This window comes from Chelon labrosus, assembly GCF_963514085.1.
Source record: "Chelon labrosus genome assembly, chromosome: 17".
Taxonomy (NCBI): domain Eukaryota; kingdom Metazoa; phylum Chordata; class Actinopteri; order Mugiliformes; family Mugilidae; genus Chelon; species Chelon labrosus.
Window position 1 is genome coordinate 4,177,735 of NC_140350.1, and position 13,024 is coordinate 4,190,758.

The 13,024-nt window shown below is 39.2% G+C and overlaps 2 protein-coding genes across 4 annotated transcripts in view; one reads left to right on the top strand and one right to left on the bottom strand.

Annotated features, from left to right (window-relative positions):
- The window catches only part of npas2 (neuronal PAS domain protein 2), a 41,203-nt gene extending 35,500 nt beyond the window's left edge, over positions 1-5,703 (top strand). The window contains exon 21 of the mRNA XM_084565149.1: positions 1,103-5,703. Within this exon, the coding sequence (XP_084421275.1) occupies positions 1,103-1,324 (222 nt within the window). The 3' untranslated portion in view covers positions 1,325-5,703. The remainder of the gene's footprint in view (positions 1-1,102) is intronic.
- A 145-nt stretch (positions 5,704-5,848) lies between these two features.
- radx (RPA1 related single stranded DNA binding protein) lies at positions 5,849-12,133 on the bottom strand. 3 transcript variants are annotated; one of them, XM_084565203.1, is made up of 15 exons: positions 11,193-12,133; positions 10,746-10,888; positions 10,432-10,624; positions 10,139-10,247; positions 9,867-9,967; positions 9,670-9,789; positions 9,481-9,576; positions 9,217-9,384; positions 8,796-8,953; positions 8,561-8,712; positions 8,399-8,446; positions 8,222-8,316; positions 7,589-7,822; positions 6,806-6,988; positions 5,849-6,343 (listed from the first exon to the last, which is right to left on the bottom strand). In XM_084565203.1, exons 1-15 carry the CDS (start codon positions 11,770-11,772, stop codon positions 6,207-6,209), a joined length of 2,517 nt encoding a protein of 838 aa, XP_084421329.1. In that variant the 5' UTR covers positions 11,773-12,133; the 3' UTR covers positions 5,849-6,206. The 3 variants fall into 3 exon arrangements, with proteins under 3 accessions (XP_084421329.1, XP_084421328.1, XP_084421327.1); XM_084565202.1 differs by having other exon boundaries at positions 7,589-7,819; positions 8,561-8,730; XM_084565201.1 differs by having other exon boundaries at positions 8,561-8,730.
- Positions 12,134-13,024: the final 891 nt, after the last annotated feature.

Genomic DNA, 13,024 nt, shown 5'->3' on the forward strand with positions numbered 1-13,024 from the left:
ATAGCTGTTTCTAGAAAGTACGCTTTTCAATTTAAATGTCAGCAGTTTGCGATGGATTGTTGTATAATTCTGCTCCGTGGAATCACCCAGGGTTTTATGTTAATTCATTTCTGAACATTTTAGGTATCACACTGCATCTGAATACCTTGTTACCACAGCAACAAGCTGCCACAGAATTCTAAAACCTCATTGTTGTTTTCAAACTGATCAGATGTAAGAGTTTAAATGTTGAATTATATTCTTTGGAATATGTCGTGTTTTTCTTTTCGCTGGTGGTGTAAGTGGTGAGTGGTGTCAGTGTTTTGTTGGATAAAGGAAGAAAGTGTTATTTGCCACGTGTGGAGGACAACAATATCAAATCTGTAACGGATTTATTTTCTAGTAGCTAACAGGATAAATGTAGACCAAAATGGCATTAAGACTGTGTAGTTGTCTCACCATGGAGCAGTCGTCATTACTTTATTTTACAATATGATAGAGCTAGGGTAGTTAAATATGATATACACTCACTTGCCAAAACCTTAGGTACATAAGTGAAAATAAATACATTGTAATATAACAGTCCTGCATTAAATCCTCCTCCATGACTGTTCTAATGTTCAGTTTATGTTGAAACAGCATCCGAAAGGTGGTAATTCAACTGGATGATTATTTTGGAGGATGTAGTTTGTGGTGCTGTTAAACTGGATTGAATGAAACACTAAAGTGTTTCTGTTATTTAGCCTGGCCCCCTGACTAAAATGGGGTTGTCAGAATAGTACAAACATGAAAACAATTCAATCAGCAGTTTTCTGTTATTTGAAACTAATACTGGATACTGTAATCTTTGTGACACTGAGATGTAGTGCAGAACTGTAACATTACAATGTATTTGTTTTACTTGTGAACCTAACGACCTGGTAGATGAGTGTAGAGTTAACCTGTCATATAATACACCTGTCGCTCTGCAGAATCTGCCAATTTTTCACCATAATGCAGGACCTGCATTCATGTTTTAAATTACAAATATAGCTTCTCGCTCTTAAATTTCGCAAATAAAACTTAATGAATGGGGTTCTCTTGGCTTGCCGGCGTATGCTTAAGTTCTCTTTTATGTCCACAGATGACTCAAGGGCTTGTACATGGTGGATCTACTCCGGCATTTTTACACGCCACTAATGTCCCACAACAAGGCAGTGGGGTTGGTTATATTCAGCAGCAGCCACAAACACAGCAACTGCCACTTGCACGGCAGCAGCAGCCACAGCAGCCACAAAGACAATACCAACATTCCCAAAACCAGACTGGCAGCGTTTCAGACTTCCGAAATATGCTGACGCGGTAGCGCTGTGGACTTTGTTGGAGCGCCGAGATCCGCCTCTGGGACATGGCCGTGCCAGCGGCAGCAAGTTGTGGCATTTGGGAAGTCAAATAAGTCCTGCTTTGGAAAAGTGAAAAAAAGAAGAAAATGCTTGTGGTGACCGAACTTTTGACGTGAAGCTGCCGGCTGAGAAGAAGCCGGCCGTACGTCTCTAAAGTGAAACCAGATCTGGAGAGAGTCTGAGGCGCTGGGCCTTCATCACCAGGCCGCATAGCACTCAGGCGTCCACCAGTGAAACTGCTGGAACAAGTGGATTATCAAAGCTCTTAAGAAGACACTTTACATGTTTACATGTGGAAGTTTTTGTCTAACAGAGTTTCCTTCTAAGTGTCTGTTTGCACTTTGGTATCACCCCCCCCAGAGTAGAATATTTATTTCCCCTCCATATTTTAATATTCCATTTTGTTCACAAATAACAACTTAAAAATGAGATTACTATTCAAATCTACAACACCCCTCAATGAGATGGTTCATTTGATAAAGGGACGTGTGTACATGAGGATTCTCAATGCTGGCTGCCATTACACCCCCCAAAACAATGATTTACTCACAGGTATGTTCATGGCGAGTTGGTTAGATGATCACATCAGAACATCAGGTTTGGTAGGAAGGCGATGAACAGGATTTTCTCCAGCTATTAGGAAGGTCTATCTAGATTTTTAAAGCCTCAATCTGAAGAAAGGGTCCCGCCGCCATCAGAGCTCTGAAGTTGTAATTGTAAGTGCTTCTGATGAGCTGCGCAGCATCAGTCCTCGTGTGAGAAACGGCTACCAGAGAGGGAGAAAAATAAATTGTGCCTTCAGCCATGGTACGTCCATGGTACGGTTTGATGGTTTTGTCCGATTATGGCTTTAAAAATCCAGCTCAGGTCCATTTGAAATACAATGTTATATTTTCATAGAGGTCATAATGAATTATTTTCCATAGCAGATTGAATTAAAATACATCTAGATTTCTATTGGGATATATTACAAATATATATATATATATATATGTGTCAGATGATTTTTACATGCCCAGTACATCCCAACTTTCGCAACACTTTCTTGAACTGTAGTATACTTGATAAGATTCATTTATTACTTAATCCCTATTTATTACATGTATATTTCAAACAATATATGATTAAGAAAACTACTTTTATACACAAACATTAAAACTGTTTTTTTTTTTTTTTTTGTTCATTCAGACATTGAAAGGTCAACTGTGGTCTTTAACTGTGTCTTGCCCTGTCACTGTTTCATCCAAACTGTTAGCATGTGGCTAATTGTACCGTTCAAGTCAGAGATTTGCATACACCACCGCCAAATACTTTAAACTTTTCTTACGTCAGTCAGGATCACTACTTGGTTTTAAAAATATGAATATCTGAGTAACAGCAGAGAGAAAGATTTATTTCATACATCACATTCCCAGTGGGTCAGGACTGGTGTAAATGAGGCCGACTTGTAGGGCTCGCACACACTTTGTGATGGCTCCTCCAGTACCTCTACTTTGTTGTCCATTTTGCCACAACTGTAGGAGGATGCTTGGGTTCATTGTCTCTTAAGAAGATCAATTTGCAAAAAGTTGCTTCCATGTATCCACAAAATCTTTATTCCTCGTGCTGCTGTCTATTTTCTGGAGCACACCAGTCCCTCCTGCAGCAAAGCACAACAACGTGATGCTGCCACCCCCATGCTTCATGGTCAGGCTGGCGTTCCTTGGCTTGCAGACCTTCCTCTTTTAACTCTAAATGTAACAGTGGTCATTATGGCCAAACGGTTTAGTCAGACCAGAGGATATTTATCCAAAGAGTAAGACGCTGCAAACCATAGACATCACTTTCTGGAATGTTCCAAACAGTTTTAAAGGCACGGGTAAACTTCTGACCTGCTGGAATTGTGATATAGTGATTATAATATTATAAGTTAAATCATCTTTCATAAAGTAGATGTCCTAACCGACTTGCCAAAAATATAGTTTGTTAACATGAAATTTGTGGAGTGGTTAAAAAAAAACAGTTTTCAACGACTTCAACCTGGGTGTATGTAAACTTCTGACTTCAACTGTAGTTTTCCAACACACTACAACAACCTGCAGCAGAAGAGTGGAACTAGGGATTTGAGGATCTTTGAAATGTTAGAATGGATGCTGCCTGAACAGCATTACTATCTTTATCTAGTCGGATCAGTATTGTTTTGTTTGTTTGATTATTTAAAGAAAAATGTCCGCTTATTTACAAGCCCCCCTACGACAAATGCATTTAAAACAGAAATATTATGAGCACAGGCTTCATTTACCTTCTAAATCTAGTAGCCTCCATTATATATTGTATTAGCATACAACTACAACAGTGAAGAAAAAACACAAAATTTGAGATTACTGTAGTCAAGTATTGAACGCTCCACACGTCTGATCATCAGTCACTTTTTGGACATGTTACAATCCTTTTATTCTGATAGTAGAAAGGAAATGTTGCTGCAACGTATTTTGCAGCTGTTAATCGGCTCTAATAACTGCACTCCTATCTCAACAATATAAAGATAAGCGGATACAAGTGTGTTCATTGGCTTAAGTTGTAAAGCTGTATTGTGCGTTTTGTCAGTGTGTTGTCAGTTTGGGGTACTGTAATAATGGTGAGATTATGTGAGATTCCAGTTGTTACACAAAGAGGATTGGAGTATATTGACCGGATTAGCATCTGAACAATACACAGGAAGAAAACCTGCTAAGGAAAAAGCAAACTGCTGTTTTTTTTAATGACAATCAGACAGATGGCATAATTGTTTTTCCCCAGATAGCTCAGCAGACAAACAGCACTCAGAATGCTGTTTCATGTGCTCCACTCTATGAAAAGCCACCCTTAATATTCAAGAGTCTGATATCTGCATATATTGCAGTCCGATACACCGTAGTACCATTCGAGACTGGAGCTGTTCATACTGGATGACAGCTGTCGGGACACTTTCAGCATGATGTATGTTCAGTGCAGTTTTCCACTTTTCTATGTGCAATGTCAATTTGAAGAGAAGAATGTTAATTTATACTGTTTTAAATGTTTCAGGACAGATGTACGATATATATAGAGGTGTAAAATAAGCCGTTGTACCGTTGTAAATTATATTCTAAGTATTTTTTTAATGAAAATGCCCTAACATTCCTTCAGCTGTTGATATTGACAGTATCTTTTTTTTTCCAAAAAAAGAAAAAAAGAAAAAAAAAAAAAGGTACAAGATGTGTCAACTGAAAGTCTATGATTACAATGATCACACAGGACTTTAACTGCAAGGGAATTGTGTGTTAGTTTCTCCCAAACAAGGGCCATATGTTCACCAGGATGATTGGTAACGCTGCTTTAATGGTAATTCAGTCCAAACTGGATCAAGTCAGAAGAAAAAGTGCAATTTTACACGACCGTCAGAACAGGTTTTTAAACGGCTGAAGCCAAGTCTCCCTTCATTCCTCTCTATGCTTGCGCAAGTAATCAGTTAGAGAGAGTCCGCCCATTAAGGTTCAATTCAGCCAGCAACTCAGATGTGCCATAGTTGATGAGATTTGTTTTCCTTCATCTGTTATGAAAAAACAACAGGATTTTGCAGTATACCACCCTTTCAGACAGCAGTAGATTTTCTTCCCACTTTATTCACCTGAACACATCATGCAAAGATTTCAGTCCATGTCTGTACGCAAATGAACTATTATCATGTTGTTCATGTTGTTTGCCTTGCGAAGGTGGTTGAGGGAAATTCTGCTCATTAAACTCCACTGTGCTCCACCTAAATGTTGATGTTTTGGTGAGATGATTTTTTTTTTTTGTTGGCATGTATTGCTTCATGGAAGTTGTAAATAATCCATCCGCTGTTTTTCTTTGTAGTTGGGTTCAGATGCTCCCGACAGTAGTTGCTGCACCTTCATTGTTGCGTTTTCTTCTTTATGGGTTCTTTTTCATTGTCGCCGTTTTGTTTTTAAAGGTATGTGAATTTAATCACATCCGACCTTTTTTCTGATTTATAAATGAATGACTGACACCTTACGTGTGAGCAGTCAGATCAATGCTTTCTGTGTAAGATTCACCAGGAATGAACAAAACCAACCTGGTATATACAGCCATTTCTGCAGTTTCAGTGCAGAAAAAAAACTATGAATATATTGTATAATAGAATGTAAAAAAAAAAATACACTTTAGGCTACATAGTTGTTTATTTTATATGTCTAATAGATTACATATGTATGTTACATGATTTTCAAATTAAAGTAATTTTGTAACAGATAATGAAGTGTCTTACTAGAGGAGGTGAGGCTTTCTTTTTGCGTTCAAGTTGGTGTTGCACAGTCACTTGTATGGCTTGTTTTCTTTCTGTATTTACCATCAAAATAAGCTTTAAAAAATTGTTAACATTGTTTTAAAAGAAATTAACAGTTTACATTCTAAAATAAATATCTTGATATTAATTATGATATATTGAATTATTTATAAATCATCCTGGATATTGTGAAATATTTGAAAATAAATATTTTTAAACATATGTACTGTTATTCTGAGCCAGCTTTTTACTTGGACAGGACAGGAATGTTTCGCACTTGTGTGTTCTCAGTGCAAAAAGACATCAGACAACTGGATTTGTATTTCTTTGTAAAAGAAGGCCACAGGACTGTGTTTTAATAATAAAAAAATACTTTTCTCAAAAGATTATACAGTATGTTACACTGTTAGATATATAACAAAACAAATCAGAGAATCTACAGGTATCAAAAGTTATGTTTGGTCTGTAACAAGTGCATTCATCTTCCGTTGCACCCAAACTTACTATAATAACATTATTAATGCTGCTAATTACAAGTTTTTATCGTATTCTTCTGTAGACTAGTCAAGAGAAACTTCTGTCACTCTGTACACCTTACTGATCAGGATTTCCACCTCATCTCCACCCAGATGACACAGGTCTAAGATGCACACCACATGTGTGTCCTCCAGCTCGCTGGCAGTTGCCAAGACCTCCTCTGCAAGACAAATGTTAAATATGATGTGTTGGTGATAAGAGACTTTACAGGTCTGCTTGAAAAGCATGCAAGGTTGTTTAGATGGACTATGTTTCTATAATCCCACTGAAATCCCTCAAATCAGATTTTCAAACCAAACTGTTTACATGATGTTAAATAGGATGATTCCCGTCCCTCCTGGAAACTCCTCAAATCTCCCGATGTTTACCCCATGTGGACCAATCATGCATAGAAAGAATGGATTCATTCTCTATTAGGTGCCAACTGTTTTCTACTGAACTGAATATCAAAGATTTACACCACTCCTCTCAATCTGACTGAAAAATCCCTCCAATACGGTCAGTCTGTTCCAACTGAAGTCTGTTCCCATCATGATTAGGCTATTTATTGGGGTTTACTGATGGACTAACTGTCCATGTAAAGTAGTCAGTGAGTGCTTCCCCCCTCAGCTACAATGGCTACCTGGCTCAGGAAGAGTAGCTCCACTGTGGTTGGCTGTGGCGCTGAGCGGGCAGAAGAAACCTGATGAGAGGCAGGACAGCATGCTGTTGCCATGGGGAACCTGAGGAAGGCCGACAGCCCGGGGCTCATCGGAGCTCACAACGGGAAAATAAGCAGCGTCGACGGCTATCTGCTTGTTAATGCCTGTCAGAAAGAGTACACAATAAAGACCATTTAATCGTTACCAGTGTTCTTTGTGAACTATGCAATCATAAAGCTATGTTTAATATTCAGCCCTTACTGAACACAGGCCTACCTTTCAACATGTACCAGCTCTTACTGTATGTTTACACTGCATACCTTCAGAAGGCTACACACAGAAAAGCTTCTAGGCAAGGCTATGTGTAATTACACAACATGCTGAAAATTAAACAAACAAAGCAGATCCGCCTTAGTAATACAGAGTTATATAAATTCTGGAATGACTCAAACGTCTGATGTGTGACTTGGTTTCCGCTGACGGTGGGCCTCCACCTCAGAGTGACTCACGGATGACGTAAAAGCCCCAGAAACAAAGGTCAGTTAGCTATTCAGGACTAAATGAACAAGACAGACATCTTTGTTTGGTTGGCATGGCGACTCATAAGAAACAGAGTTGGGCCTGTATTCTCAAAATAATTTGGACAGAATACTATGCAGGACATATTGTGACAAACAGTTCATGGACAAGAGAGATTGAGCGAGGTGTATGCTTTTACTCAGAGACTCTCTTGCACATCACAGATCAGACTAGCAGTACTTTACCTAATATTGTTACTTGGTAGTACCCTATACAAAGCGATGGCGGGACGGGGTCAGTGGTTTGTTCTGATGTCCACCGTGTTGGCTGAAGGTTGCTCCACTGCAGGAGGACATTCTTCTCGTCAAATGTGAACCGTTGAGAGATGCTGTCCTGGTAGAGTCCACCTTGACACAAATGTTCACATACGACTTGTCGTTGGTTTGACCAGCTGCTGCTTTCCCAAGATAAAGAGGCTGCTGCAGGACAAACATAAGAGTCAATATACTTATATAGACATAGTTTATTAACTGCTTTGTATTTTGCACAAAGAAGAAGGCTCCACTGTTTTATATAACATTAGGAGAAAATATAAAGGACTTAATGTCTTACAGAGCTATTCAGCTGTCAAGCTTAAAGGCCTACATTAGATTGATTTGGAAGCTTATTAGACATAATACAGTTGCACTGTGCACAAATGAGATAAGAGAATACATATAAGATTAAAAAAAGCCATTTAGTTTATTTACAAAACAACAGCAAAATAAGCAAAATAATACAATAAAATAATTATTTAAAAAATACCAGATTGGGAATCAGTTTGGGGGCAAACAAACTAGACTGAGTGTTGAAAGACTGGGATCAGATCGGAACATCACCTGGACTTGGAGTTTGCGGTTCCACCTGTTGAACTTCCTCAGATGCAGAGCCACTCTCTTCTTCCTCCTCGTGTGTATTTTGATCTACAGCCCTCCTGCAGGAACAAAGACAATGAGACAAAATTAGAATGGTTCAAATATTTTACTCATGAACACAACCGTATGAATCTTAACTACCTTTTAGCTGATGCACTACCATGATTTGGGGAAGCCTCCAGGGCTTTACTGTGAAAGATATTACATTTAACAGATGAACTGAGGCTTATACTCTGCCACAAAACTATGATAAATGAGTCAATATCAAACACAAAAATCTGTAAGTCAAGAGTCAAACCATACCTGATTTGAATTTTTCTTTTCTTTCTGCATGCTGAGCTATTGTCAGAAGATGGGGACGTTAACCTGTCCAACAGACTCTGTTCAGATGTTGAGGGATTACCGTGTGCTTCTGCTACAGTTTGTTCACACACATCAGTAGAAACATCAGGCACCTGCACAAAATGTGTGGACTTATTTCACATATTTAATGGACGTTACAACTCTCTGAGAGGTGTTCTGAAATAATGCTTCTTACATCTCTCTCTTCCATTCCTTGTGGCTCTGGGGTCTTTGGGCTTTTCATGTATCGCACTGCTGCGATCTGTCCTTGGATTGCAAGTTTTTTATGTTCTCTGTACTGCAGGGTCTCTAACTCCTTCTTCAAATCAGCTGCAGCAACCAGAGGAACTTGAGCTGAAGACAAAGGGTGACTGTCAAAAAATAAAAGTCTCCAGAGACAATTCAGCCATATCACTTTTAGAATTAAGATGCACAGTACAGATGATAACATGGTCCGTACAGTATGCTGTATCTTGTAGCAGAACTACAGAAGAATGCTGACACTGATAAATGTATAAATAAATGTATTAATGTACTTAAATGATAAAAAAAACAAGGTTTGTCAAAATGCTCTAAATAAACAAAACCTATCAACCATTCTGTTTTCAGATCCTCACCTGAGGAACCTGCCGTTGACTGTGTAAATATCTGCGGGGGTGGAGGGTAGCAATAATGGCCACCAACTGCTGTCTTCTCAAGGACGGCGTCGTCCTTGAGAGTCTTGGTCCACTGGATGAAGCTCTTCACTCTGGGGTCCCTCACATATGGCTGACCTTTGTGGTAGCCTGTTGTGGACACAGATCGAGAATATTCAGTTCAGCTCCACCTGCAGCAACCACCACTTGATATTATCAGGCACTTATTGCTACAGCTGGTCTGACCTGTGATGAAAATCTCAGTCTCGCAGCTGCTTGTGAGGTACAGCAATGATCCTTCCACTTGACAAACTCTCATCTGAGTGCACACCAGGTAGCTCACTATGGAAGAGTTTATGGCATATTAAAAAACTAAGCGGCATGTTAAGAGGCTGCAGCAGACCTAATAGATAGAACCTGATACAGGGGACTTACTTGGACAAATACGACTGAAGATTTCTGCCTGAGAAGAGGAAAACAGCTCCAGGATGAAAGGATGGCTCGACGTTCCATCTACTGCATGGACCCAGCGATACGTCCAGTATTTATCTGGACCTGAAAGGTGAACGTTGTCAGTCAGTTAATTAGAATCAGAAAGGAAGTCCAGCAGATTAAATAGAAAACCTTCTTACCCTTGTTCCCTTTACTCTTGACTCTTTCAACACGCCCAACAAATGTTACCAAACCAATAACATCACATGCAGAGTTGTTGGCCAGGTTCTCCAATTCTGACCTGTAAAAGTCATACATGGAATAACATTATTTAGACCAGTAAGCAAAAGCTGCATAACAGGATAATATAAACAGAATTTTATATTAGTATGAAATAAAACGGCAGAAAGTCTGGGATAAAAGACAGACAAATGTAAGGCTGTGGGGTAATTAAATAAATCCAATTCATTACCTGATGGTGAACTGATAGGAAACCTCAGGCAGTCCCCACTGAGGTAGAACACTCTTTGGTGAGACCACAGTGATGACTGAAGCTGGGTTGCGAGGGTTCAGGCAGATTTCTTGGAAGATAGCGTGACAGAGTATAAGATTATCAGAATCAGAATCAGCTTTAATGGCCAAGTATGTACACATACAAGGAATTTGACTGCGGCAACTTATATAGAAATGCTATGCAGTTTTCACACAAAACAGTGCTCCCACATCTTTGAAATGCAACAATATGATTAATAGTTATGTACCTACCTACAGAATTAAAGTTGTTCATTCTGTGATGGTCCATTTGTGGCCGTGACCGGTTGGAATAACTCTGCTTCAGAATGTAATTTTGGAGGTACAACACTGCGCCAACATTCAGTCTCTGGTAAAGCTCGGGACAAAGTTCGTTCCAAAGCACGGCAGACATTGTGCCACTCTGATCAGCAACTTCAAAGTATGCCTGAAATATGAACAAATTATGACAAAGAACACTGAAAAAACAACACTGTCACAATTTAAAGAGAAACACAAGATAAGATAAAAGATAATAATAAAAAAAATCATGTTAAGATCAAACTCACCTGGTAGGGGTAATCAATCTTGAGCCCAAACTTCCCATAGTACCGTAATCTGGATTTGTGTATTATTTTCACCAGGAGAGGGAGAGGTTTCCATGTGCTTCTAAAGAATGACTCCAGACTAGAAAGGAGTGTAACTTTGGACACTGTTGAAAAAAGACATGAAGAAAGACTTTCACTGCAACGTAGCAGACAAAGCAAATTAAAATCCACCATGAAAGTAAGGAATAATAAATAATATATATAAAGGAGGAGCATTTTCTGGACTTAACAAAGAACATTAATAGTACAAGTTATGTTGCACCTGCTAAATTAAACCACCTTTTACAACAATTACTATCGTCAGTATTGTCACATAACTGCAGGCTTAACAGCATTAGCAAAGTCCACATCAGTGATGTAAATGTCATGTAAGGATGAATGAGTAACAGAGAAATGTCAGTATCTCACCATCCAGCAGTGTGTCAGATGAAGGACACCCTGAGATCCAGATGTCTCCCTCTGGATCATCGTTGTTCCACAGAGACAGGTAATGTTTGCGGCTCACCTGAAGGGGAACATCACTTTGCAGCACCAGGCTCCTCTCCATGCCGTGCTTTACCAGCATGGGCAGTGCACTGACATCCCTGATGCGGGGCAGGACAGCAGACCTCTCTGCACCACACCTGAGTTTGTCAATGCAAATGTAACCATGTCCCAGTCTCCTCTCGTTGTAAACAAACGAGCACTGCATGATGCGGATATCAGTCCCAGTCCTCAAGGTGTTTTTGTGTACCAGGTGATTCAGACTGGGGTGGACAAAGCATTTGGCTCGCCAGACTCCATCAGTAACCGTCACGTCGTAGCTGTAGCTGTCGAGTTGTCCATCAGTTTGCTCAGACAAGTACCTCTGAAGTCCAATGACAGCTACTGGAGACGCCTCCTCAGTTTGTAGTTTAAGGGACTGTGTATTTGATAACCGCTCCAACGTCCTCTGGAGGAAAGACGGTGGAGAAAGACCAGCCGAAGAACAAGACGAGCTGTCCTCCATAACACCATTTAAACCAGTTACCCGTTAGATAGCCGTAGTGTTACAAAATTATCTCGTATTAGCTCGTTGGCTAACTGAGTCACTCTAGTATTAGGAAAGTTATACACGTTTAAAATGAGTAATATAAACTAGTCGTAACTAACTTAATAAGAGTAGACCTGTCGCCGTGACACAATTAGTTCCGCACACACGACTTAATAGTGAAGTTTATGAGTAGAGGCTACTTCACTGGCTAACGGTTACTAGTTGACAGTTACCGCCCCGCTGGCTAACGCTAACGATACAAACAACTCGGTGCTGGTTGATGGCGTCACCATTCACCTCGAACACCAAAACATGCAGAAAGAGAAAGAAATTCACTTAATACACGTGGGGATTTTTATAGGTATAAGGTTGCCAAACCAAATACTTCAAACTGATGTCAAGACTAGCCGGCTAACGTACTTGGGGAATTTCTGTTTTTAAAATCCGCGCTAAGCTGAGAGTGAGCAGGGACCGGTTGAACTGACGTCATTAAGGCGACGACGAGTGCATTGTGGGCAGCGACCTGTTTGGTTCACAGTTTGTTTTTAGCATATGTCTATGGTTTGGAGTTGGAGTTCATTGTTTTTATGGCTATATAATTTATTATCTATATTTCTATTTAGTAAAATACATCGCTATTTAAATATTTATTTTTTTAACATAATAACATGAACGGTTGTTGGCAGCACACTAAAATGGTACGCACAAATGTGAGTAGTTAGTAAGAGTCAGGAAGAAATTTAAATGAATATTTTTTTAACTGATGGTTTAAAATGCATTAAAGTGTAGACTCAATATATTTTAAACCTGATAAAACTTATTCTTGTCGAAAACGAGAAGCGTTGTGACATGACCTAATGTATTTTTATTTAAATGACAATTAATTACAGGGATCTTTATTTTCAGGAAATAAGATAATGTGTCTGTATGAAAGACTAAATCTATTATAGTCTACAGCATCTCAAATCGGCCTCTAATGGCAGCCTTTCATGTAGACAGTCGAGGGTTCGCACCAGTTGTACCAAAGCTGTTGTCCAAAATTTATTATCTAAGTATTTGGCTCAAATGACTCCCCTAAAAATCTCATGCTCATGAGCTCATGAAAAATCATGAAAAAGCAAACCCATCTCTCTTCATGAACTTCTTTTTACTTAGATTGATAGCTGTATATGTATATATATTATTATTATCATTTTATGTTATGGAAGTGTTTTAGCCAGTTTGAGAT

Bases quoted from the DNA above. Each gene is read 5' to 3' on its own strand.
- radx (XM_084565201.1), bottom strand. From the start codon at position 11,772: ATGGAGGACAGCTCGTCTTGTTCTTCGGCTGGTCTTTCTCCACCGTCT. The intron at 9,577-9,669 runs GTAAGTCCCCTG...ACTCTTCCATAG, and splicing joins CTTCAGTCGTATTTGTCCAA to TGAGCTACCTGGTGTGCACT. The intron at 8,731-8,795 runs GTAAGAAGCATT...ATGTGAAATAAG, and splicing joins AAGGAATGGAAGAGAGAGAT to TCCACACATTTTGTGCAGGT.